The 26,037-nt window shown below is 31.0% G+C and overlaps 1 protein-coding gene across 2 annotated transcripts; it reads right to left on the bottom strand.

The window, feature by feature from the left end:
- Positions 1–6,542: 6,542 nt before the first annotated feature.
- Positions 6,543–17,288, bottom strand: LOC130956491 (TOM1-like protein 9). Of its 2 annotated transcripts, XM_057883543.1 has the most exons (11): positions 16,967–17,288; positions 16,016–16,094; positions 15,425–15,523; positions 15,217–15,330; positions 14,823–14,998; positions 14,153–14,234; positions 11,559–11,644; positions 10,411–10,602; positions 9,352–9,845; positions 8,425–9,053; positions 6,543–6,659 (listed from the first exon to the last, which is right to left on the bottom strand). In XM_057883543.1, the coding sequence occupies exons 1-10, from the start codon at positions 17,065–17,067 to the stop codon at positions 8,434–8,436; spliced, it is 2,043 nt and encodes a 680-aa protein (XP_057739526.1). In that variant the 5' UTR covers positions 17,068–17,288; the 3' UTR covers positions 6,543–6,659; positions 8,425–8,433. The 2 variants fall into 2 exon arrangements, with proteins under 2 accessions (XP_057739526.1, XP_057739525.1); XM_057883542.1 differs by lacking the exon at positions 6,543–6,659 and having other exon boundaries at positions 8,248–9,053.
- Between the last annotated feature and the right edge of the window lie 8,749 nt (positions 17,289–26,037).

A 26,037-nucleotide genomic window follows, 5' to 3' on the forward strand; every position in this document is an offset into this window, starting at 1 on the left:
GAAGAAGAAGGAAGCCGACCTTTCCAACATGAGTGCTCGGATGATTGAAGTGACAACACCGCTGAAAGAGATGGAAAAGAGTAAGGAAACAACGATTCTTGACTCCTTTGTTGAAGGGTTTGAACGAGTTATGAAGCAGGCCAAGTTTCTTGCTCCTGAGGTTGATTTTATGCAGATGAATCCTGGTAAGATCATCCAAGATGGAGCCATGGTGGAGGATGATGGTCCTGTTGAAGAGGAAGACGAGAATGTTGAATAGTGTTTGCTTTTTTGTTATTGGATTTGTGTACTTTCTTTTACTGAACTTTTTGTATCTGTTTTGAAATTGGGTTGCTCTTTGATAGAGCTATTTTGGATATTAAATTATTCAAATGGTTAAACACAATATGTGTGTTTTAAATTTACCTTTTGTTGGTGTTTGTGTGATATACAATTTTTTCTATTGGTAGCACGTTTAATGGTGCTTGTGTTTGATTTACCTTAGTCGGTAGTTGTTTGATTGTTATATCCTTGAAAATAAAGGATAGTAGTAGTATAGGTCAAATTGAAGTATTTGATGTGAATGATTGAGATTGTTTTATATCTGATATAGCTATGGTTGAAGAGATAATATTATTTGACATAGATCGACAATTTATTTGGCAGATCGGCAAAATCTGATTAATTTGACTCTGAATAGAGGTCGGTAATGTGTTTGATCAGTGGAAGTTGATTAACTTCACTCTGAATAGAGGTCGGTAATATGTTTGATCGGTGAAATCTGATTAATTTCACTCTGAATAGAGGTTGGTAATTTGTTTGATCGGTGAAGTCTGATTAATTTCACTCTGAATAGAATTCACCAGAATAATAGTATGAGTTTTAGAAGAGGAATTAAATATGCTAAGTGTGAAAATAGTCATTTGATAGAACAAGAGATAATATGTATTGAAAGTCCTTTGTTTACAAAGGCGCAGGTAGGCAAGTCTCGTTAAAACATCTCCAAGCAAAATCCGTTTTAGGAAAAATTTTGGTAGTAGGAAAAAGAGTAGTTGCCTGTCCCTGACTTTTAACTATAATATGACTTTAAAGATGATACATTCCAAGTATTGGGTACAGTATTACCATCTAGTGTTTGTAATCGGTATGCCCCGTTGCCGATGACCTCAATAATTCGGAAAGGGCCATCCCAGTTAGCTGCCAGCTTGCCATGACTTCGGGGTTTGCCAGCCTGCTCGATCTTTCTTAGCAATAGGTCATTTTTCTGAAAGGATCTTGGTTGTAGTTTCTGGTTGTATCGCCGAGTTATAAACCGTTGCATAGCACGGTGTGTGATTTCAGCGGAAGATCGGATTTCTTCAACAGTGTCCAGATCGTGTTGACAAGCTGTATCTACAATACTGTGGTCGGCTAATTGAGTTCGAAGTGAAGCTTGGGAGATTTCCACCGATATCATTGCGTCGGAGCCATATACCGAGCGGAAAGGTGTTTCCTTTGTTGTTGAGTGGATAGTGGTATTATATCCCCATATGACTTCTGGTATCAATTCGGCCTAGAGACCCTTGGCATCGCCTAGTTTCTTCCTCAAGGCATGTAGGATGACTTTATTTGCAACCTCGGCTAACCCATTTGTCTGTGTGTGTTCTACCGAAGAAAAAGGTTATTTGACCTTTAAATCCTACAAAAAGAAGGTGAATTTATGATCAGCAAACTGGCAACCATTATCTGTGATAATGTGCCGAGGTATGCCGAATCTACAAATAATATTTTTCCATACAAAGAAAATCATTTGTTGTGAAGTGATTTTTGCTAAAGGTTGTGCCTCTATCCATTTAGAGAAATAGCCAATTGCTACAATCAAGAATTTTACTTGTCCGGCTGCTAAAGGGAAAGGACCGAGGATGTCCAGCCCCCATTGATTAAAGTGCCAACTTACCTCGGAATTGTGCAGGAGTTCAGCTGGGACTGGGAGGTGTGTTATTGGACTGTGTTTTTGGCAATTTTCACAGCTTTTTACCTTTATTTTGCAATCCTATTGTAAGGTCGGCCAGAAGAAACCAGCCCGGAGGATCTTGGAAGACAGACTTCGGCACCGATATGTGTACCATAGATTCCTTCATGTGCCTCGGCTAGTGCAAGGTCGGCTTCTGATCTATTAAGACATTTAAGTAAAGGGCAAGAGAATCCTCGTCTATATAGGCAGTTGTTATATATGGTAAAAAATAAAGCTTGTCGGCGAAAGTGCCGAGCATTCTCGATTTCATCCGGCAAGATTTCTGTTCGAAGATAGTTCATGTAAGGTGTTCGCCAATCTGCATCCTGTGAGACACTTAGAATTTCTGTTAGATCAATACTGGGTTTAAGTAGTGTGGATTGAAAAAGGGATGAGTTAGTTGTTTGAGTACTTGCGAGTTTAGATAGGACATCAGCTCGGCTATTATTCTCCCGAGGTATATGTTGAATTTCACACTTATTAAATTTTGTCAGTAATGTTTGAACAGTTACAAGGTATTTGGATAATAAAGGATCCTTCACCTGGTATAAATTATTTACCTGTTGTACGATGAGCAAGGAATGACAATATACCTTGAGATCAGTGATGTTTAGATCGGCGGCGAGTTTGAGGCCGGCAATGAGTGCTTCATACTCACTCTGATTATTGCTTGCTTTGAAGAAAAAGTGTAGAGATTGTTCGATAATGTTACCAGTTCCGTCTTCAAGTATTATGCTAGCTCCACATCCGTGTGGATTAGAAGAACCATCTACATATAAAGACCATTGTGTTGAGTCTTTGCTTGTGTCTGGGACTGTGAATTCGGAAATTAAGTCTGCCAAATATTGAGACTTGATCGGTCTTCATCCCTGATATCGGATATCAAACTCGAAAAGCTCGACCGACCATTTTACTAGTCGACCAGCTAATTTTGGCTTTTGAAGGACTTGCCCAAGAGTTAATCCGTCCGAACATATATGACATGACTTTAGAAATATGGCCGAAGTCGTCGTGCCGAGAATACCAGAGCTAACGCCAGCTTCTCGATCTTCGGATAGCGAAGTTTGGCATTCTGAAGGGTTTTGCTAGTGAAATAGATTGGCAGCTGCTGTTTCTGCCTTTCTGCAATAAGAACAGAGCTTATAGCCCAGTTAGTAATAGATAAATATAGATAAAGCGGCTCCTCTTGAAAGGGTGTTTGTAAAATAGGAGGTTTTGAAATAGTTTCTTTTATGGTTGTGAAAACTTGTTCACATTCATTTGTCCAGTAAAAAACCTTTTTCTTTTTTAATATTTGGAAAAAATAGAAATATTTGGAAGCTAGGCAGAGGAGAAATCTAGAAAGCGCAGCTAGTCTCCCTGTCAATTGTTGAACTTTTTTTATAGTTTGTGGGCTTTTCATATCCAAAACAGCTCGACATTTTTTAGGATTCGCCTCAATTCCTCGATTGGTAAGCATGAAGCCAAGGAATTTGCCATTTTGCACATCAAAGGCACATTTCTCGGGGTTTAACCGCATGTTATATTTTCGGATTTGATGGAATATTTCGGCGAAGTCGTCAAGGTGGTTATTACCGAGCTTGGTTTTGGTGACCATATCGTCTACATAGACTTCAATGTTTCTACCGATCTGTTGGGCGAATACTTTGTCCATTAGGCGTTGATATGTTGCACCTGCATTCTTAAGACCAAAGGGCATAACTTTATAATAGTAATTCCCATAATCAGTAATGAAAGCAGTCTTATTCTGATCGGATGGATGCATTAAAATCTGGTTGTAACTAGAGTATGCATCCATAAAGCTCAATTTTTCATAACCTGAAGCGTTGTCAACTAAACACAGAGATGAACTGTAGAAATAATAGTGCCAAACTGATTAAAAAGGTCAGCCAAGAATCAAATTGTAAAGGCTGAAACAGTCAAGGACTAAGTATTGAATATCCAAAGTCTTTGATAAGGGAACCTCACCAAGTGTGGTTTGCAACCACACAGATTCCATAACCGGGACTCTTTCACCTGAAAAGCCGACTAGGTCTCCAGTGGAAGGTTGTAGCATATTGTTACTTAACTTCATCTTCTGGAATGTGGAATAAAAAAGAACGTCGACACTACTCCCGGGATCCAGTAATACTTTTTTAACCAGGAGATCTCCTAACTAGATGGAGATCACAACAGGGCCATCAAGATTTGTTACAGTGGTATTGAAGTCGGAAGCTTGGAATATCATTTGAGAAAAATGTGAAGGCGTCTGAGGATGATCTTGACTGGCGTCTATTGACAACATAGCTCGGTAAGAGCGTTTCCTTGCTGAGCTTGTGGCGCCTCCACTTGCAAAACCTCCAAAATTACAGTTAATGATACCTCTTGGTTGGTCAAGATGACTTGTGTTCGGCCGCTCTTTATCTCGGCTATTCTGTACGACTGAGTTATGGTTGCCAGAAGGAGGGGCACGCCGTTGTATGTGCCCATCAATATATTTGTCGAGATGACCTTGTCGAGCTAGTCGCTCTAAAAGGTCCTTGGCGATGACACACTCGTCGGTGGTGTGTCCATGCTTCTGGTGAAAAGTACAATACTTTGATCTGTCTGAACCCTTGGACTCTGGGTAGTTGCTGGCCTTCCGTGGTGGTTTGATTAATTTTGAATTCAAGATCTCTTTGATAATTTCATCACGCTTGGTGTTAAACTGAGTATAGGATTTGTATCGGGGAGTAGGTTTAAAGTTTTTCTTACTTTCCCGAGCTTTTTCTTCGTCTTTGTACTGTGGTTTATCTATCTTTCGAGCTTGTCGGAGTTCTTCAATGTCAATCTGACCTTTTGCTTTTTCACGGAACTCGGCCATAGTTTTAGGTTTGGCTACAACAATAGCTTCCTAGAATTTTCCTGGTCGGAGTTCACTTTTGATGGCGTGTAATTGCACTTCAGGGTGGAGATCTGGTATACTCATGGCCACCTTTGTGAAACGCGTCATGTAGTCTTTGAAGCTTTCACTCTGACCTTATTTGATTGTTTTCAGATAGTTGGAATCGTGCAGGTAGATAGCTGATTCGAAAAATGTTCCTCGAACAGCTTTGATAGATCTCTAAAACGAGAAATAGAATCTACAGGCAAAGAACAAAATCAATCAAGTGTAGGACCCTCTAAATAAGATAGAAAATAACGACATAAAACTTTATCTGATACACCATTTACTATTATTATGGATGTGAACTTTTTGATATATTTCTTTAGATCACCTAACCCGTCGTATGGGGTTAAGGTAGTTAGTAGAATGAACCTTCTGGGCAGCACGAAGTTCATCACCTTGGCCGTGAATGGCTAGGCGAGTTGTCTGGCTCGCCATCTTCATTTTCTGGCCGAGCTTCTTCATTGTGCTCAAGTTGGGCTTCTTCAAGCCGAGCAGTTTCAGAGACGTGTGTCGGTCCAGATTGATGCTCGGCTTCTTCTGTTCACTCTTGTCGATCATTGTTATTTTCAATCCGAGCATTAGTTAACTCAGCAATCCGGTTTTTCATTCACAGATTCTCCTCTGCCATGCGTTGGTTAGCTTGTTGCAACTCAATTACCATCCGAAGAAGTTCGGCTGGTGTAGGTGGGAGTTGATCAGCCATGGTCGAAGGTGAAAATGCTCTGGCCGATGAACAAAGAAAAGATTATATCTTCAGCTCCACGGTGGGCGCCAATTGTTTTTGTCTGGGTACTTCAAGGGGAGTTCGGCCTCTAAGAATCGACATCGAATTGTTTCCTTCAACGCTGATCTATAAGCTTCTGGAACTCCAAGCTTTCTCCCTGAGAAAATGTCCAATTGCGAAGAGTATGAGTAAAGAGGGGAGTGTACCTACAAAAGGCACTCCGATACTTAAGTTAGTACTGTGAATTCAGTGTGTCCATTAAGGATAAGATGTCATACCTTTATAAGTGGAATGGAATATGCCGGTTACGTTTCTAATTCTCATCCGCATTAAGGAGTAGTTATTGAAATTTAGTAGGTAATAATACTAAGTCAGACGTTTTTATTTTAGAATACAGTCCGTTGAGACGAAGTGTAACGCTTTATGCCGAGTTATGGTACATAAAGCCAATTTATGGTACATAATGCCGATTTATGATACATAATACCGATTTATAACGTCGAATTTGTGACGACCGTATCACTAATATATCAAAAAATAAGAAAATGAAATATACACTTTTGAATTATTTATTTATTTATTTATTTTTGATATTTGATAACCCAAAAGATAGACTACTTATGAAAAGATCGTGTCATGAACAAACTATAAAGACAAAACTTAAGTTGGTGTATTAAAATCCTTAACTTAGAGGACATTTTTATTCATGTCGAAAAAATATATATATTGGATGAAGTTTTGTTTTTTGTTTTACATGATTTTAGTACCAAAGTTGTTATACATCCAAATATTTTTTCATCTATGTTTATCTAAGTAATCTCAACACCAACAAAAATTACTATCATTAAAAGAGCGTGATTACACACGCTTCTTCTTCTTCTTTTTCTTCTTCTTCTTCTTCTCACACTCGTTTACGCACGAAACTTCTTCTTCTTCGCCTTCTTTTTCGCGTTTTTCCTCCTCCTCTTTCTTTTTTGTGTTCATTTTTCTTCACGTGTTTTCTCCTTATCATAATTTCTTTTGTTGTTGTTGTATTTCTTTTCTTCCTTCTCTCCCTGGTGAAGAAGCAATAGAACGTGAGGAGGAAGAATTTTGAATTATGTATAACAGAAATGAACCGAAATTATATTTAGAATGAACCGAAATTATATTCAAAATGAACCAAAAATAAATTCAAAATGTAAACTCATTTCAAAACAAGCACAGATTAAATGCACCTTATTTAAATCCAGAATAAATCAAAATTACTTAATGATTACGACACACAAACTTAATTCGAAAATAAACACACAAACAAAATTGAATCATGAACAAAAACACATCCAAATCCATCAAGTAATTTTGTAACATTATATATTTTTTCTTTTTTATTTGATTAGATGAACAAGACAAGAAAAGAACACGATTAGAAGTTTTGAGGAATTTTTTCTTCTTATTTCTTCTTTTTTTATTTTTCTTCTCTTTTTCTTGGTTTTATTCCCCTCAAGATAGTGAAACAAGAAGAATCATAACAAAATAATTCACTCAGAAATAAATCGAAATTATATTCTGAAATGAACTGAAATTATATTTAGAATGAACTGAAATCATTAAATACAGTAGGAAGAGAAGGAGGAAAAGAAAAAAAATACAGCAGTAACAACAATAAAAGAATGACGATAAGGAAAAAATACGTGAAAAAGAAGAAACGCAAAAAAGAAAGAGGAGAATGAGGAGGAGGAGGAACGTGAAAAAGAATGCAAAGAAGAAGATACTCTGTGCATAAACGAGCGCGAAGAGAAGAAGAAGAAGAGGAAGAAGAACATGAAAAAAGAAAAAGCGCGTGCCTCTAAATTATTTGGATAAACTTGGATGCTAAAATAGTAAAATTGCTTGGATGTGAAGAATAATTCTTTTAGTACTTTATTCTTTGTATTTTTAAGATTGAAAATAAGTTTAAATTAATTAAATTCAACTTAGATGGTTTACGTTTAGTTTATAATTTCGTTAATTTAAATATAAGGAATAGTACATCTTTAAAATGCCATAGACTACAGTTAGGTCTAATTTGGATAAATAACTTAATTAAGTTATTTTTAAAAAAAATAACTTAAACAATAAATGCTTATATTAAAAGTAACTTATAAATAAGTTATTTTGTGTTTGGTTTTTTTAGTTTTAAAAATATTTATTTTAAAAGAAAAGTAATAAAAAGCTTTTTATTATGAGAGAAGTCATTTTTTTAACTTCTCCTTAAGCACTAAAATAACTTTTTAAAAAATTGTAATTTTGTTTTAAAAATTGTATCAGATATTAATACTACACATTTTCATAAGTTAAAAAAAAAAAGTCACTTATAAACCTATCCAAACAGGCCATAGTCCTTCTAAGTATAATTTCTGCCATAATTTTTTTTTCTTTTTCAATGCGATCTTCACCTTTTTAAAACATACACAGAGATTGGTGGGTGTCTTTTTCTTTTTTTCTTTTACTTTTATGGCCGCGTGTAAATGTTACATGAAAAAATTTGAAAATACGAAATTATGTTAGTTATCTTTTAAATTGAAAAAAAAATGCTAAAAGGCTTATTTCATGAATTCTCACCGTCTTTGTACCAAAAGAAAAAATGAATTCTCATCCTCAATCTCAAGTGTTTTTCTCTGGAACAAATTATGTACAAATCTAACATAATTTTCTAGCCAAGCACCACAAAATAGGAAAATGATTATAAAATAATAAAATAAAAATATTGATATATTAAATACTAGATATAGAAAAGTGTAAAATATTAAAGAAAAAGAATGAGGAGAACATGTGGCAAACAAAGTTAAAGATGCAAACCTAACAGTTCTAGGTGTTACTAGCTCGATCAGGAGCAGTTGTTTTAGGGGATTTCACTTTAGCCATATCAACAAGGTCCCCAAACAACTTATCCTCTGGCTTTGAAGGTTTTCCAGATGGCACATAAGAAGTAGCAGAAACTTGGTAAGAGTTTCTCATACCATTGTCATCACTCACAGATAAACCATACATCTGTTGCTCAACATATTGAACCCCTTGTTGCTGCTGACCGTAACCATATCCGACGAATTGGTTGCCGTACATTTGTTGTGGATACATGTAAGCCATGTTGCCATTTTGCATTTGATGTGGAACCATAGACATGTAAGCACCACTAGGAACACCTTGAATCTGCTGAGGGAATTGCTGATTGCTTTGACCAGCATTATTGTTATTGATTGTTGACATATAGGTATTTGCATTTGGCTGCTGCATATACATACTGATAGCTTGATCATTCCCCATTGGCTGAGGTAGTCCTTGACCATGCGTACCAGCACTCTGTACATGTGTCATAACCACTTGAGTGACCTGTAACGGTTGTGGATATTGGTTGCCTGCTGCTGTAGGACTACCATTTTCGGTTGTTTCCCAAGGAGGTGGCGGAAATGATCCACCACTTTGTGTGCCTATAGCCATAAAAACATGAGTGATGTAATAATATCAAAAAACAAAAAAATGATACGTCAGCTATATAAATACATACGTAGTTTAACTCATTTTTAATGTATATTTTGTATTTTAATATGTATTTTATATTAGTAATTGATTTAGTGACTTAATTTTTTATCTATACCTAATATGGTTCATCTAAAAAAATGAGTGAAAATTATAGGTCAAACTTCATTATATATCATAACAATTGCTTAAGGAAAAAGAGTAGTTGTTGTGAAAGAATTTAACCAAATAAAGAATCATTAGGTGTACCATAAGCTGGTGAATTTGGTGGTGGTTGTTGTTGTTGTTGATGTTGTTGTTGGGCCTGAGAATTATTCCAAATAGGAGCTGTGGTTTGTGCAAATGGTGATGATTGTTGCTCATAATGAGGTGATCCCACATTTGGCATATTTACATTGGGATAAAATATGCCTTGAGATATGAATGTCTGGTGATGAAATTGGGGGGATAATGAATTTGGTTGGCCAAGAATTGGAGCAGGTCCATTGTTACCATTAGAGAACATATCAAAAAGAACAAGTGCATTATTCTGATGAGGTGTTGGACTGGCTGGCTGCTGTTCTCCTAGAGGAACAAGAGCAAGTGAGTTATCAGCTTTTGGTGATGAGTTATAGTCATCACCACTGAGTAGGTCCCATTTGGCATTAACATTCAAATGGGCAGCAGAACCATTTGCTGTTGGGGGTGCAGTAAGTAGTAATTGGTTGAATGTCTGGGACTCAGCTTCAGCATTAGATGGTAATCTGCAAACATAAAGTAAAATAAAATGAAGATATATATAACCTGAAGGAACTATGCAAACACGTCACCTTATTGTCGAAGAAAGTTGGTATATAATTCATGCTGTTGTCTACGGTATCAAAAATTAATTGCGTCAGTAAATCTTACACTGACAACTTTTCCAAATTTATTTATCAAGATCAAATTCAACAATTTTGACATGATTTTAAAAAGTACCAAAAAATTGGTCGTAATAATTCATATATCGGCTTCATGCATGAAGTAATATCAAATTTTGCAACCAAAGCAAAAATCTATGACCTAATTAATCAAATACAAGATTTTATAACTGATTAGTACAGTACTAATTTATGAAATCAAACACAAAAATAAAATAGCATTTCCATCATCTATGTGCAAATTTAAAGAATATAAATGAAAGAATAAAATAGAATTTTAAAAACCTTAATTTTACAATAAAACATTATTACTCTACTAGAAATTATCCAAAATTTCTAAAACTCCAAAAAGATAGCATCCAATAATTAATTACATGGATTTTAATTATGCTAATGGAGACCCGATTACCTCTCATCGCTTTGTTTACCACCATCTTCAGTATCAACCAGAGGATGATCAACAAGTGCTCCAGGAGTTGAAGGCTTTGGTTTCTCGTTGTCCTTTTGATTAGAAGTTCCTGAAGCAATGGATTCATGCTTGGCCAGTACACGTTGTAGATCATCATTAAGAGCTAGACCTTGGCATAGGAGTGACTCATCACTGGAAAAATTAAATATTAAAAAAGTTAATATACCAGTTTGTTTTCTTTGAATTTGAAGAGAAACTACTAGGAATACAATTAAAAAAAAATTATACTTGCACCATTTTTTAGTATACCTTAAGTTGTATAATTTTCTTTTTAGAAACCATAGACTGATAGACATCAGTTATTGCATATAATTTTTTCATTATATCCATTTTTATATCTAAAAATAGAAAGTATTCAGTACACATAAAGGTATATTAAAAATAGTGGAATTAACACAACTCAAAAAAAAATTTTTAACCATAAAAAATTTAAACACTGACAAAATTAACTATAAAAAAATAAAACTAATATTGTACTAATAAAAAATAAATTATACTTAACAAAAATAATTAATTGTTAATTTTTTATTAATTTCAATAAAAATTAATTAAAATGTCCAAATTATTCCTGTCTACTCTATTTGCCTCGTCGTTATTCTCAAAAAGTGCATACTCTCTATTTATTAATGTTATTTATCTCCTTTTGTCTCATTCTTTCTGTTGCTATTTGTTGTTGCGTTGTGTTGATGGTAGTGTTGGTAACGGTTGTGAACTTGTGATGGTCATATAATAATGGTGTTTAAAAGTTGAACGTTAATAGAGAGTTGAGTTGAAGAATTTATAAGATCGAAAATAATTAAAAAAATGAAAATAATTTAGATATTTTAACTTTTTAAATAAAATTAATAAAAAGTTAATGATTAATTATTTTTGTTAAATATAATATTTTTTAATAAATAAAAATTAATTTTATTCTTTTATAATTAATTTTGTCCACGTTTAAATTTTTTATAGTTAAAAATAGGTATTTTTTAAAAAAACGAAAAAAAAAGTTAAGAATAGGATAATAAAGCCAATTTTGCGTCACTAAAAAAAAAAAAAACTAATTTTGTTGCATAATATCACGGAAAAGGGACATCAGGCCTTACGAAGTTGAGTTAACAAGATGTACCACTCTCTGTTTGTAAGTTCTGCACTGGCCCACCAATTCAATTATAACCTCCTGTCTAAGCCCCTGAAAATAAAATTAGAGGTTATACATGACATGTCAGTTTTCTTTCTTTTTGTTTTAAATTTAAAACATGATAATCATCGGTCCTTGAGTTTTATGGTTTAAACTTACATATTTGCAAGTGGTTCATAACAGATAATTCAAGTGGAAGATAATAGTAACAACATAAATAAATGATACTCATATATCAAATATAGGTCACCTGGCTTATGTATTTTTTTTTTTTTTTTGACTGTCCTGACTTATGTTTGTTTACATGTACAGAATACTCAAATAGAAATACATAGAAATAAAATTATATTTAATAAATAAGATATAAATAAAAATATTATATTTAGAGATATTGCACTAATATATTTTATATTTATCTTTAAAAAAATATATAAAAAATATTCACAAAAAATATATTTTATTTTTTTATTAATTTTTTATAATTATATTTTTTTTTCAAATTTTTGGAATAAAAAATAAGAATAAATTATTCTTTCATAATTTATTTTATTTTATCGCTAAATAAAATACAAGAACACTAATTTTATATTTTTGTTTTTTATATTTGTTCTCAATGTCTTATCTTATTCTGTTGTTAGAACCAACCCAAATTAATATATCCATTTCCTATAGCTTCTAGGCACAGTTAAGTTTCAACCCGCAAACCGTTAATTCGATCAATTTTCACCCCTACCAACACATTCAAATATTAAAAAATCGGATAAAATATGCTTTTTGTCCCTAACGATTTTAAAATTTTTTAAAATTATTTCTAACATTTAATTTGATTCAATTTTATCTTTAACATCTCAAATAAATTTCAATTCTATCTTTGCAATAAACTTTTTTAACAGTCAATAATTAATAAATATTTTTTTTTCAATTTCATCCTTATTCAAAATTTTAATTTTAACCCAAATTTACTTAAAAATTATAATCTTATCCCAATCCCATCAATTCCTCCATCGTCGGTCTTCTTCTTTTTTTCCTTCTGCGATGCGGGACACCCTCCACCTACCAATCACGTCGCACAGTCTCATAGACATTTTTTTATTGTACATGGATGTTTCTTTTAAGTTCAATGGATGTTGCTTTTTATTGTACATGGATGTTTCTTTTTATTGAGACGCTAAGGTCCCGTGTTTCCAGCGCCATTGACAGCGTGATAGGGGAGAGGAGAGTGGAGTGGCTGCGAAAAAAATAGAATAACGGGAAAGGAGAAATGTATAATTAGGAGTAAGGATGAATAATATGCTTTTTTATGTTTAGTGGCCTGTGGTGTAGCCCGTTGTCACGCGTTTCGGCTCCTTCATGCGTCTGCAACCGCCGCACGCAGTCCGGCCTCATTGCGCCTCCATCGTGCCATGGGGATTGCCTCTGCCCTCTGTCGTTGCTGCTGTATCGTTGGGCTTCACGTCGCTATTGTAGGGAGAAGTCGCGTCGAAGACACGATTGCAACACCCCTTGCATCGTCATCCTCTATCGTGCCCCTCTGCCGATGTCGAACTTCTTTTTCTCCTTCTGCGTCCTCCACCTTCTATCAATCATGTCGTATAGCCTCACAGATATTTCTTTTTATTGTACATGGATGTTTAGTTTTTATTGTGCATAAATATTTCTTTAAGTTCGATGGATGTTGCTTTAAGTTCGATGAATGTTGTTTTTTATTGTATATGAATGTTTCTTTTTATTGCGGCGCTGCCAACGACATTGACGGTAACAGGAGAGGAGAGAGTGGAGTGATTGCGGTGAAAATAGGGTAATAGAAAAGGAGAAAGGTGTAATTGAGAGTAAGAATGAATAATACGCTTTTTTCATATTTATGTGTAGCTTGTTGTTTATATTGTTTGCATTTTTCGTTATCTATCTAGTGAAACCGTTATAATTTTTAAGTAGATTGAAGTTAAAATTAAAATTTTGAATAAAAGTAAAATTGGAAGAAAAATATTTATTAATTATTGACGGTTAAAAAATTGAAGTCATAGGTAGAATTTAAATTTATTTAAAACATTAAAGATAAAATTGAATCAAATAAAATGCTAAGGATAATTTTAAAAATTTTTAAAAATATTAGAGACAAAAAATATATTTACCTTTAAAAATCTAATTGGTCACTTAAGTTGAGCATATATATTAACAATTATGTTAGAATTTAAAAAGTATAATGAATGGAGTTTAAACTTTTGAGTATTTTTAATTATTTATTATTACATAATTTTATTATAAATTTAAATGTGTTTTTTTAATAATGCTTTATTTATACGTTCTAATATATTTTAGATTAGACCAAAATTTAATAACATATCAGACTTCGTATTTATAATAATAGTCTATAATAGATTGGTCAAAGTCACACCAAATGGTGAATATACTGATTTGGATTTGTTTCATTTTGCTATGAAATGTTATTAGGATTTACAAATATATTCTTCAATTGAAGAAGTAGATTTATCTATAGAAGTCTTGAGCATCACACACAAATAAGCACCATAATTTGAACAATTGAACTGAATAACTTACTTCTTTATTTCCAGGGTCTATTGCATTCAGCATCTCTACAAGAACATCCAAGATACCACGTGCGTTTTGAATCTCAGACAAACTGGACATAAAAAGGTCAATTAAAAAAGTATAGGATAAGAGCATTGTTGGTAGAAAATTTTATAGAACTTTTTTCATTGATAATCTTTAACATGTTAATTAAACTCATTTCCTTATATGTCATAGTTTTTTTATCATCCTCATCATAGTCATCATCATAATAGTTGTTTTTGGTAGTCTAATCTTTCGTAAAAAAGTTAGTACATAAAGTACCTTCTCTCTCTCATCTCTCTTTAAAATCTAAATACCTATCAGAAGTTGGAATCCAGGAATAGAAATCGATTCCTTCTTCAAACCATATTCAAGATCTAACAATAATTTTAGTTAGAAAAATAGTTAGAAGGCAATGCCAATTGGGAGAAAAAAAATGCTTAAAAATGACATTTGCTCTAAGTAAAAAGATAGTTCTGAAACAAGTGATCAAGGTGGTAGATATGGCTGTGATACTCAATTACATTGGGTTTATATGTAATTACCGATAAAGAAAGATCATAAGATAGAAGGAAAGTATGAAAGTAATAGAAAACTATATAGATCAGCATAAGAAAACTGAGTCCATTTCTCATAATAAAAAGAGATAGAAATACACCTTAGGGTTGGAAACTCAGCCTCGGTTGATGACCCGGTTGATGATGACCCAGCTGTGTCCCCCTGCACATCAAAGTTGCGGATATTTTGTGGATGTGATGTCAATGGACGTGTTTGTAGAGGTGTGAATACAGGTGGAGAACTTTCAGATCTTGGAGGGAATACTGCTCCTGCATGCTGAAACAGACAAATACTTCATAGGATTCAAGAAATAAACAAAAACTAATTCTTAAATGTATGTGCAAGTGCTTTGAATGTTACCATTCACATTGAAAACCCATATAAACAGTAAGATGAAAGAATTATGCAAAATACTACTTTTTAGAGAATTCCCCCCATGTTCATATATAAGGAAATAAGATCATTAAGTTAAAATAACTTGTTTGTAAACCTACCAACAGTTCTTGGTATGCAGCATAATATTGAGGATATCTTGCTCTTTGGCCTCCAAAGGCTTCTTGCCAAGTATCAATAAGATTCAGTATCTTCTCTCTGACATTAGAATCAGGCTACAATTGGCATGACAAATAACATAAATATAATTTATAAAATGAAAGCATGTATGATAGGAAGGATATGGAAACATAAAAGAGATATGTCTACCTTTTTCCTTGCTACTTTCACCATCTCATGAAGAACCTCTTTCTCTGCAACATGCATGTGAACAGTATCTCCACAGTTCTTTACAATTGTTTCCAGCAACTAAAGTATTAGACACCAATTTAAAACCGAATGAGCTTTTGCTGTTGTTAAAGATGATACAAATATGTTTGTTATATCCACAATTGAGAAAATCTTCCTATTTAAAGAAACATAATTTAAACAGCTACTAAGCTATTTTCATTAGAAACTCTGTCTAAGGCAATCTGAATGCACAACAACCGCATTAAAGAATAGATATTAACCATTTACAGTGAACACTAGCGACTCAACTCCAAGTCTCCAAAATTTAGTACATTGATCCTACTTTTGGAACATCAAAGAAAGCCATATTTAAGAAGCTATCTGGACAACACTTCAATTTCACAGAGAAACTAGAAGTGACAAAATGATGTTACGAGAATTTTAATTGCTTGCAATTCAAGCCTAGCACCTCACAACTCAAATAGTGACAAACTTTGTCGAAGTTTGAAATAAAAATAAATGTGAAAAGGAAAACACATACATGAAAGATACATAAACATATCTACTTACAGTTAATGCAAGGAGTTGAGCTTTAGGATTTTTACTTCGAATCCGCCTCTTTATGCCTTTAACGACATCCTTTGCTTGCCTGATAAATCATAACCAAATTGATTTCTCAAACTCTAGAAGTATAAACCAAGAAAGAGAGAAATAAAATATTGTACACTGAGTTCCATTTCAACTTGTGAAAGCTCGAAACAAAGTGCACACAAGAAACAAGAATAAGTGAAAATTGATATGGCAGTATGGCACCACCTTTCTCCCAATGACAAAAGACATCACTCACAATGAGCATGAATAATACATTTTTTTTATATTTAACATAAATACTACATAATTATAAGAACTGTATAAATTCATGGATAATCAACGATACAAAGTTTTATTGCGTGTAGTTTTCACCAAGTATAGTGTTTTATGGTTTTATATTCTTAAATAAAGTACAGTGTGAATCCCTGTGAATTGCACAAATCACTCTGTGATAATGGTTTTGTACCATAATAGTTTATACTGAATATCAAAACTCTAAATTCAGATATGCCAATTCTAGATTCCAATTCTAGACATCGCTGATGGCACTCCATAAACAAAAATATTCACACTTATCTCCTTTTTTCTTGTCATTTAAAATAATCTGAATCATTTTCTTAGGTATCTGAATTTACAGTCGAATTAAAAGATTTCTTTACTATTTCTTATTTTTTAAAATAGTTGTTCCTTGGTTTTAAGCCAGTAATGCAAAAATTGAAATCGTAATTCATCGCCGAGAATAAGTAACTGCAGAAAACTTCACCTCCAAGGCAACAACATATCTAGAAAATTAGAAATTAATGGAAAGTGTGAAGATTTTGAGAAAAATAAATAACAAAAAATTTCATTCATAAAAAAATGTGAATAATTCCGAGACAAAAACGAAGAAGAAAATTGCAAATGAAGAAAGAATGTAGATAAATGGTGTACCCAGGATCATGGTTGAGTATGTCACAGATTTCAAGGTTCAAAGCCCAATCAGGACCAATCAGCATGTCGCTCGTGGCACGTTCAACTAACGAGTTCACCATTTCTCTTTCGTCGGCGATAACCACAGCAACGATTCTATCCGATCGGTGCTTCTTTCCTTTCCTCCGGTGTCGGAAATCTGGTTTTCCAATGGGATCGAAGACCGATTCCGGCGACGCGATGAAGAGACTTATGTTTATAAGTTATAACGGAATTAACGGTTTCTCATTATTCTCTCTCTTATTATGCGCTGCTAGCTGAATTTCGTTGAGAAAAGGTAGGGCCTAGAGGGTAGAGGAGGAATTGGAATGCGGAACTATCAAAATGATATTTGAATTGAAAATTTTCAAAGGAAAAAGTATTATTTTTGACCAAATCTTAATATTTGGTCCATAATATTTTAACGTTTTATTTTAATTTTAAAATTTTTAAAAAATTTATTTTAGTGTCAACAAATTTAAAATAATTTAATGCAATTTTACCATTGAATTTGATGCAAACAATTTATATATTAAAAAGTCAATAATATTTAATTTTAGTATGTAATTTTTTTTAAAATATTAATAATTGATTATTAAGATTTAAAGTTTTGTAAAAAAAAATACTATAAAAAATTTTTAATTATATTTTGATATGACTTAATTAATGATATTATTAATGTCCACACTTATTTTATTAACTATTAGTTATCAAATTTAACAAAAAAATAACATTAAACATATGCTAAATTTTTTAAAACAAAAATAACGCCTTCAAAATATTAAAAATTAAATTAGTACTTTATCTATTTTTTTAATATATTGCCAATCATGGGACTCCATCTTTCCAATTTTTTTTTTCTTGATAACTGTTTTTTCATTTCCACAGCATAGTAAACAGAAATCGTGTGACCATTTTAGTCAAACATTTTTTTGGATACAATGATAGTCTATGATATTTTTAAAGAAAAGTACAAATAGATCTTTAATTTTTTTGTTTATAGACATTTATATCTTTAAAAATTTAAAAATATATTTAAGTTTTTAATTTTTTTAAAATTTGGATATATCGATTCAGGTGTCTAATTTATCATATTTTAAAAATTCTACCATTCGTGCATCCGTATATCGACCAAGTTAGTACAACAGAAGTTATGTTTGAATTTTTCGTTAAATCTTAAGTGAACAGAAGGATCAATGTGTTTAGATTTTGAAAATGTCAGAGACTTAAATGTATTTTCAAATCGTTGGAGATTTGAATATCCGCAGGGCAAAAGGTCAAAAACCGATTTATTTTTTTCTCATATTTTTAAAATAAAAAAAAATTGGATAGGGATCTAATTTTGTTCTTATTTTTTTATATTTTTAAAATAGTCATCTAAATTTTTTTAAAAGAAATTTGAGTTAAATACAAATTATTTCTTAAATACAAAAATTACATGTTTATCATTTATAAAAAATATAATATTTTTTTATTATTTTTATTATATTTTTAAATTATTCAAAATTTATTTATTATTTACATCTTTTATAATTATTTTTGTTAATAATATAAATTTTTTTATTACTTTTAGTAGTTTATCTTTATTTATAATGTTAGGTCGTTGAAGTTTAAGATTTTGATGCTTAACTTTTCATAAACTATAAATTATATCAATCATGCAAAGAGTATAATAAAATTAACTATCAATATAAAATCAACCATGCTAGTAGGTAGCCAACTAGAATATCAACTAATTACTAGTCGGATTGTAAAAACACCAAAAAAAAAAAACAAAAAAGCAGTATCTAATTCATTCCAAAACTCACTTTTACTGTTATACTAAAAAAAGACTCATTTGAATCTTCACCATTTCACTTTCTTCTGTTACATCTTTCTTTCCCAAGGGAAACACTACCTTTGTTGTGCCCAACCATCACCGCACGTTCCCCTCCCCCTAGTGCGCTATCTCTGCCGTGCTCTGCACTCCCATGCACTGCCCTCCCTGTTTGCATCATCTTGGTCACAGCATCGCCGTCCCCCAGTGTGCTACCTCCACCGTGTTCTGCACTCCCATGCACTGTCCTCCCGTGCGATGCCCTCTTCGTGTGCGTAAACAACGTAATCTTGGTCACAGCATCGTTGTCGTCGAACTTCAGCAGTACCATCATTTAGAGCAGGTCGCTATAGTTGCCGTTTGCCGCTGTTCCCCCATTCCTCGTCATCCATCCGCGTTTGGTATTGGAAAAAGAACTTCCAAAAATGAATAAAAAGAAACATCTCAAACATAACGAAAAAAAAAAAAAAAAATCCAAAACATCACAATAAAACCATCCAAAAACTAACAAAAAAAATCTAAAATTACAAAAAAAAAAATTCAAAAACCTAACAAAAAAATATTTGGAACCTAGCAAAAGATAAATATCCAAATGGTTTAGAAAATATAGAGTAACAAAAAGGAATATCCATAATTATTAGAAAAAGAAAATTCGAAACATAACAAAAAACCATTCGAAATCTAATAAAAGAATCCAAAACATCACAAAAAATCATCCAAATCTAATTAATAAAAAGAAACATCCACAATTATTGAAAAAACATTCAAAACATAAAAAAAAATCATTTAAAACTTAATAAAAGAAGCACTCAATATATACTACAAAATCATTTAAAACTAACAAAAAATTTCTAAAATTATTAAAAAAAGAACAACTAAAATATAACAAAAAATATCTAAAATTTAACAAAGAAAAAACATAAAAAATAGTTGTAAATATCTTATGAACCTATTAAAGAGGAAGAAGATTAGTCACCAAAAAAAAAAAGAGGAAGAAGATTCACAAGCTCAGAATTTTCTTCATGTGAAAGATAATTCATAGACATATCGCGTATAATACTAAAATTGGAATCTCCTTCATCAATTGAAGGACGCTGCCCGTGGAGGACACCGACGCCACTGATGATTTGTGCTCCACGTGAGGCTATTGTAGATTTAAACAGTAATGCAGAATCAGCAGCGCATAATTTTGCTATAGAATTGGTGAACGAGGGGTAATGCTATGATGCTGAAAGAGAAAGTTTTCAGCAGGTGCTGAAATTAAGTGGCACAGCAGAGGAGTTTACACGTGTGTTTATTGTTTTTAAGGTTCTCAACAAGTCTTGTCGTGTGTCCAGAGAATTGATGGAGGAGGCCAATTAATTAAATGTCATTTGATTTTGTTAATGGTGATGATTAAGTTGTTGGGCTTTTTTTGGGAGTCCAAAGAATTTTGGTATATAATCTCTTGCGGGTCCAAAAAAGATTGGTGTTGTGATAAAAATATTGTACAGCCCTATAAAATGAATAATGATAAAAATATTCACACTGTTTATATATAATTTATTGGTACCAAAAAAGAAATCAAGTCCCAAATGAATTGAATTCTTGTCTTCTATTTTTTTTTTGGTATTTTATTTTTTCTGTGTACAAACTTTTTTTTATTATTTGTTACCTCTAGTAAAATTTGTAATTGTAATAGTTGTATATTATGTTATCATTGTAATTTTTTAAAAATATAAATTATTCATCCTACTAAAAAAGACAAAATAAATAAAAAACTAACTATAATTAACAATAGAGTCATAGTAATATTTATAATCTAAAATAGTATTAAATAAAACAATATTAAATAAATTATGAGTAATCTAATTTCATAAAGTATATTTTCATATATTATTCATACCTAAAACAAACAACAACTAACATACATGAAGTAGTCTAATGAATTGTAATTTAAATGGTATAATTTTTTCATATTTACCTAAAAAGTCATACTTTCGAGTGTCTCTATCTTTAATAATAATAAAAAAAAAACATTCATGAGATAGCGATGTTTGTGAACCTAGCTATATATATACGTGTCTTTTTATATCATTTGTCAAAGTGGCATATTTAAGAAAGATTAAAAAAAAATCTATGCATAATTTACTCACTTATTTTAATTAAAATATACATTTTAGAAAATTAACTAAAAGGTCTAGCTATTTTCACATTTAAAATAAATTAAAAAAATAATTTCACATATTTTTTAAAATTTAAAGGCTACATACATAACCTAAAATATTTAACCTGTATAACATGCAATTAACCCTAAATATTGTATAAATAATGATGAAGCATTATTATTGTTATTTGTAGGGTGGTGGGCTCTTACATTTTGAGATAGCTGACTTCTGATCAAACCCAATAATAAGAGTAAGCATAAGAATGTATATACCACCACCACCAATACAGCATCTCCTACACTTCATTTGGAATTTGATTTCTTTTTTTGGGTACCCAGAAATTATTTATAATTACTGTGCTATTATTATCATTATTCATTTTATCAGGCTGTACAATATTTTTTATCACAACACTCAATCTTTTTTGGATCTGTAATATATTACATACCAAATATTTATTGGATTTTTAAAAAAAAGCCCAACAACCTAATCATCTTCATTAACAAAATCAAATAATATCTAATTAACTTTTCTCTTTCATCAATTTCTGGGCACATTGCAGAATTTATTGAAATTTTAGAAGCAATAAATACACACGTAAATTTTTCTATAATGCCACCTAATTTCAACAGCTGCTGAAAATTTTCTCATTCAGCACTATAGCATTACCCGTGAACGAGTGCATAAAATTCTACATAATTACGACATAGTAGGTGGAGACCCACGACGTGCTAATGATTTGACGGCAGGGAGACGCACGTCACGACAAAATTAATGATCAAAAGAAGAACACGAAATGGAGGACGAGAGGCGCGTAATGAGCGTGTTTTTGAATGGTAAACGAGCATTAAATGAGTGTTTTGTTAATTTAAAATAATGGTTTTTATGAAAAGTTAGCTGGTTTGTTACATTGCTGGCAGGAAAAAGAGTTGGTTATTTATATTTTTTAGTATAAAATATATGTTAGAGTACAAAATATACATTAAAAATGAATTAAACATATATATATTTATATTTAAATAGATGGTGACTAATTGTAATAACTGATTTTAGTGTACACATAATATTTTTAAAATTATATACACACAATACTCATTTAACCATATTAATGTTAAATTTGACTATTAATAACATAATCAAATTAATTTTAAATAATATATTTACAATCTTGCTTCTATATTATTTTTAAATATTATTATGTAAATTATAATTTAAGAATTTTTACTTAAATAAAATAAACCAATACTAAAATTACTGAATTCTCTTGAATCAAATTTTGAAACATAAATATCCTCTTTCTAGTGTTATATAAATCATTCCAGAGTATGAGGATTATATAATATGTTAACCATGTCACCAAGGTAGCGTTTGTTTGTAGAGACACGACAGAACAGGACACTGAAACAAAGACGATAAGACAGAGACATTAAAAATTATGTTTTGTGTATCGTGTTTGGATACGATGGATAGGACACTAATGTAATGTCCAGTATTATATTTGGATACATATGGACAAGACTAAAATATTATATAAAATGACTAAAATAGCCATGTGATTCCAAATTTTTTAGTATAAACTAATTTAATAAATAATGAGAGTACGTAGGAGTCCAGATAGTGGAAACTTGAAAAAAATATTTGAAGCAGTAAAAAATTTTAATAAAAAATTATATAATAGTATTTATATTAAAATAAAATTTATAAATATAATTATTTTTTTTTAAATTTATTATTAATATGTAGGAATACATATGGTTAATATTAATAAAAAAAATCTGAGTTTGATTAATAAAAAATTTCATTTAGGTTAATAAGCCAAATTAATTTTAAATACAAAATCAGTTTTAAAAAAAGAATCCATTTTTAAATGGAAAAAATTAATTTTTGCACATAAAAATCTATTTTTATTTAGAAAATTAATTTTTTTTATCTAAAATTTTATTTTTCTTTTCAAAAAATTAATTTTTCTTTAAATTATATAAAATCAATTACAATTTATAAATTATTTTTTAGCATTTTAAAATATCAATTTTACCTTTATAATATTTATCTTTTAAAAGTCTCCACTAATTATTTTTTTTATTATTTTTATTATAAATCAAATAATATAATATAAGGTTAAAATGATGTTGAAGTAAGAATGATAAGAAAAAAGAAATTATCCAGTCTAATAAAAATTTTTATAAAAAAGAGAGAGTACTTGAGAAAAAAAAAGAGAAAGAAAAAGAACATAGAGATAGAAAAAGAGCATGGAGTAAAAAAAGTACTTTCTGATAACAACGCAAAATAAGAAAAATAAGAAGGGGTAACAGTGAAATAATAAAAAATAGCACCATGGACAAAAAAGAAAAAAATTCATAAAAACAGTCCATGTCCCTCTTCCAAATCCCGTGTCCATCATTGTCCTTCGTAAAAGAGTGGACACAAAAGTATAAAAAACTGTCTCGGAGACAATATGTTCAGTGTCCATGTCTTTGCTTTCAAACGCTTTTTAAGAATGTGCTGTCTATGTCTCCGTGTACTGTCTCCGAAAACAAACGCAAGGAACCATTTGTGCATGGATGGCCTAGGAGAATAGGGAGTAAATCGTTGCAGGGCACACAGGGTTATAGGTAACGCATAAATCGTCCCACCCTATAAGGATTCCCGTGATTTTGAGCTAAAACACAAAGGCTTAGCACGATTAACGTTTAAAGCAAACCCTCTCAAGCTTGACACGATTTATGTATAATAGAGTACTTTTATTTATAATATTTTAATTTAAATTATATCTATTTAAATTTTAACTTAAAAAAATATATTTTTTATAATTTCAAAGATTAAATTAAATTAAAAAAGAATACTAACAAATTATAATAATAAGAGTACTAAATTTTAATACATAAATTTAAGTTTTTTCTTAAAAATGTCAAAAGGTGTTAGAAAATATTAATTTTGCATAATATAAATTAATGTTGTTTTAAGTAACATAAATTTAAGTTTTTACGAAATTTTTAGTATTCGTTGTTCATATATTTTTTTAAATCATTTTTATTGATGCATATTTTTTATAGAATTTTTTTGTCTTTTTTTTATTTGGCTTTGTATAAATTTTAATTATTAATTCTATTAAAAAAACCAAATTAAATAAAAAAAATACTAACAAATTATAATAAAAAGAGTTAAATTTCATAAAAATCATATGAACAACGAATACTAAAAATTTCATAAAAACTTAAATTTATGTTATTTAAAACATCATGAATTTATATTATTCAAAATTATATTTTTTAACATTGACATTTTTTTTAAGAAAAAACATAAATTTATGTATTAAAATTTAGTACTCTTTTTATTATAATTTGTTAGTATTTTTTAATTTTATTTAATCTTATTAACAAAATTAATAATTGAAATTATAAAAAAAATATTTTTATTTTTTAAGTTAAAATTTAAATAAATATAATTTAAATTAAAATATTATAAATAAAAGTGCCCTATTATATATAAATCGTGCCAGGTTTAAAAGAGTTTGCTTTAGCACGTTAATCGTGCTAAACCTTTGTGTTTTAGCTCAAAATCACATGAATCCTTGTAGGTTGGGACGATTTATGCGCTATCTATGACCCTTCAACGATTTACTCCTTATTTTCCTATACCATCCATGTATAAATCGTTCTTAGGTGGCATGATTAACATATTATATAATCCTCATGCTCTTGGAACGATTTATGTAATAGTAGAAAGAGGATATTTACATTTCAAAATTTGATTTAGGGAATCCAATAATTTTAGTATTGGTTTATTTTATTTAAGTAAAAACCCTATAACTTATAGTATTCGAGTATAAATTAATTATTAAAAAAATATGTAACTATATAAGACTTGTGTATATGTATGTAGGCAAAGTATTTAATAAAATTTTTATAAAGAGCTCCATTAGCCATAGCTAGGGGTAGCAAGCGGGGAAGCCCGTCCCGCCCCGCCAGAAGTCCGTCCTTTGACGGACTGACCCGCTCCGCCCCACCTAGTGAGTTGGTCCTAGAATCCTAACCCGTTCCGCCTAACTGTGGGCTGGCGGACTGGTGGGCTAAGCCCGCTAAAACCCCCTTTTTTTTTTACTATTAACTACTAAGTAATATATATAATTTCACAACCATATTAATAAATTTATATTTTCTAATGGCATAAAAAATTATATTTTTTATATTCACAAACATTAAAGTCTTTGTAATTATAAATATCTAATAAATATAATTATAAACCAAATTTTCACTCAAAATATAAGTATAAATATTCTCTCCAAAGCAAAATAAATATAATCCAAAACTTAATTATAAATATTGTCTCCAAAATAACATAAACATAATTTAAAACACTCAATTTTTATCTTTATACTCTTATAAGTTAGGTTGGGGGAAGTTAGGTTTTGGCAAAAAAAATTACAAAAATACTCCCTCACTAAAAAAATCTTAGTATGGCGGGGAAGCCCGCCCCGCCCCGCCAAAGCCCACGGTTTAAGCGGTGCGGGTTAGGCGGGCTTTTGCTATTTGACGGTCCTGATTTTTCAGCCCAGCCCGTCTTTTTTGGCGGGTTACACGGGTCGGTCCAGCAGGTTTAGGCCCGTTTACCACCCCTAACCAGAGCTGCCTAAATTATGGATAAAATATGTTTTTTGTTTTCTAACATTTTTAAATTTTTTAAAAATGTCTTTTATTATTTAATTCAATTTAATTTTGTCCTTAACATTTGAATTAATCTTCAATTTGACTGTCACCGTTAAATTTTAAACGGTCAACCGTTAATCAATATTTTTATTCTAATTTTACCCTTGATTATTTCTTTCATTTTTTATTTCAATCATAATTTTAACCCTAAATCCACCCCTCTTAATCTTGAATCCTACCACCCTTTAACCATTAACAACCCAACACCTTTTACCTCCACTACCACCAGCTGCCAATCTCTTGTAAAGCTTCCATAGCCCTTTTTCACTCACTCCCTACAAAATTATCAAAAAATGTTATAAAATAACTAAATAAATAAATAAATAAGAGGTAACAAATAAAAATAAAGAAATATAAATAGAGAGAAGAGTGTGTCCATATAAG

This window comes from Arachis stenosperma, chromosome 10 (assembly GCF_014773155.1).
Source record: "Arachis stenosperma cultivar V10309 chromosome 10, arast.V10309.gnm1.PFL2, whole genome shotgun sequence".
Classification (NCBI taxonomy): domain Eukaryota; kingdom Viridiplantae; phylum Streptophyta; class Magnoliopsida; order Fabales; family Fabaceae; genus Arachis; species Arachis stenosperma.

Coding starts and splice junctions, on each gene's coding strand:
- LOC130956491 (XM_057883543.1), bottom strand. CDS start 17,067: ATGGTGAACTCGTTAGTTGAACGTGCCACGAGCGACATGCTGATTGGT. Junction 15,524..16,015: donor CTCAACTCCTTGCATTAACT/GTAAGTAGATAT, acceptor CTAATACTTTAG/TTGCTGGAAACAATTGTAAA. Junction 15,331..15,424: donor TGAAAGTAGCAAGGAAAAAG/GTAGACATATCT, acceptor TGCCAATTGTAG/CCTGATTCTAATGTCAGAGA.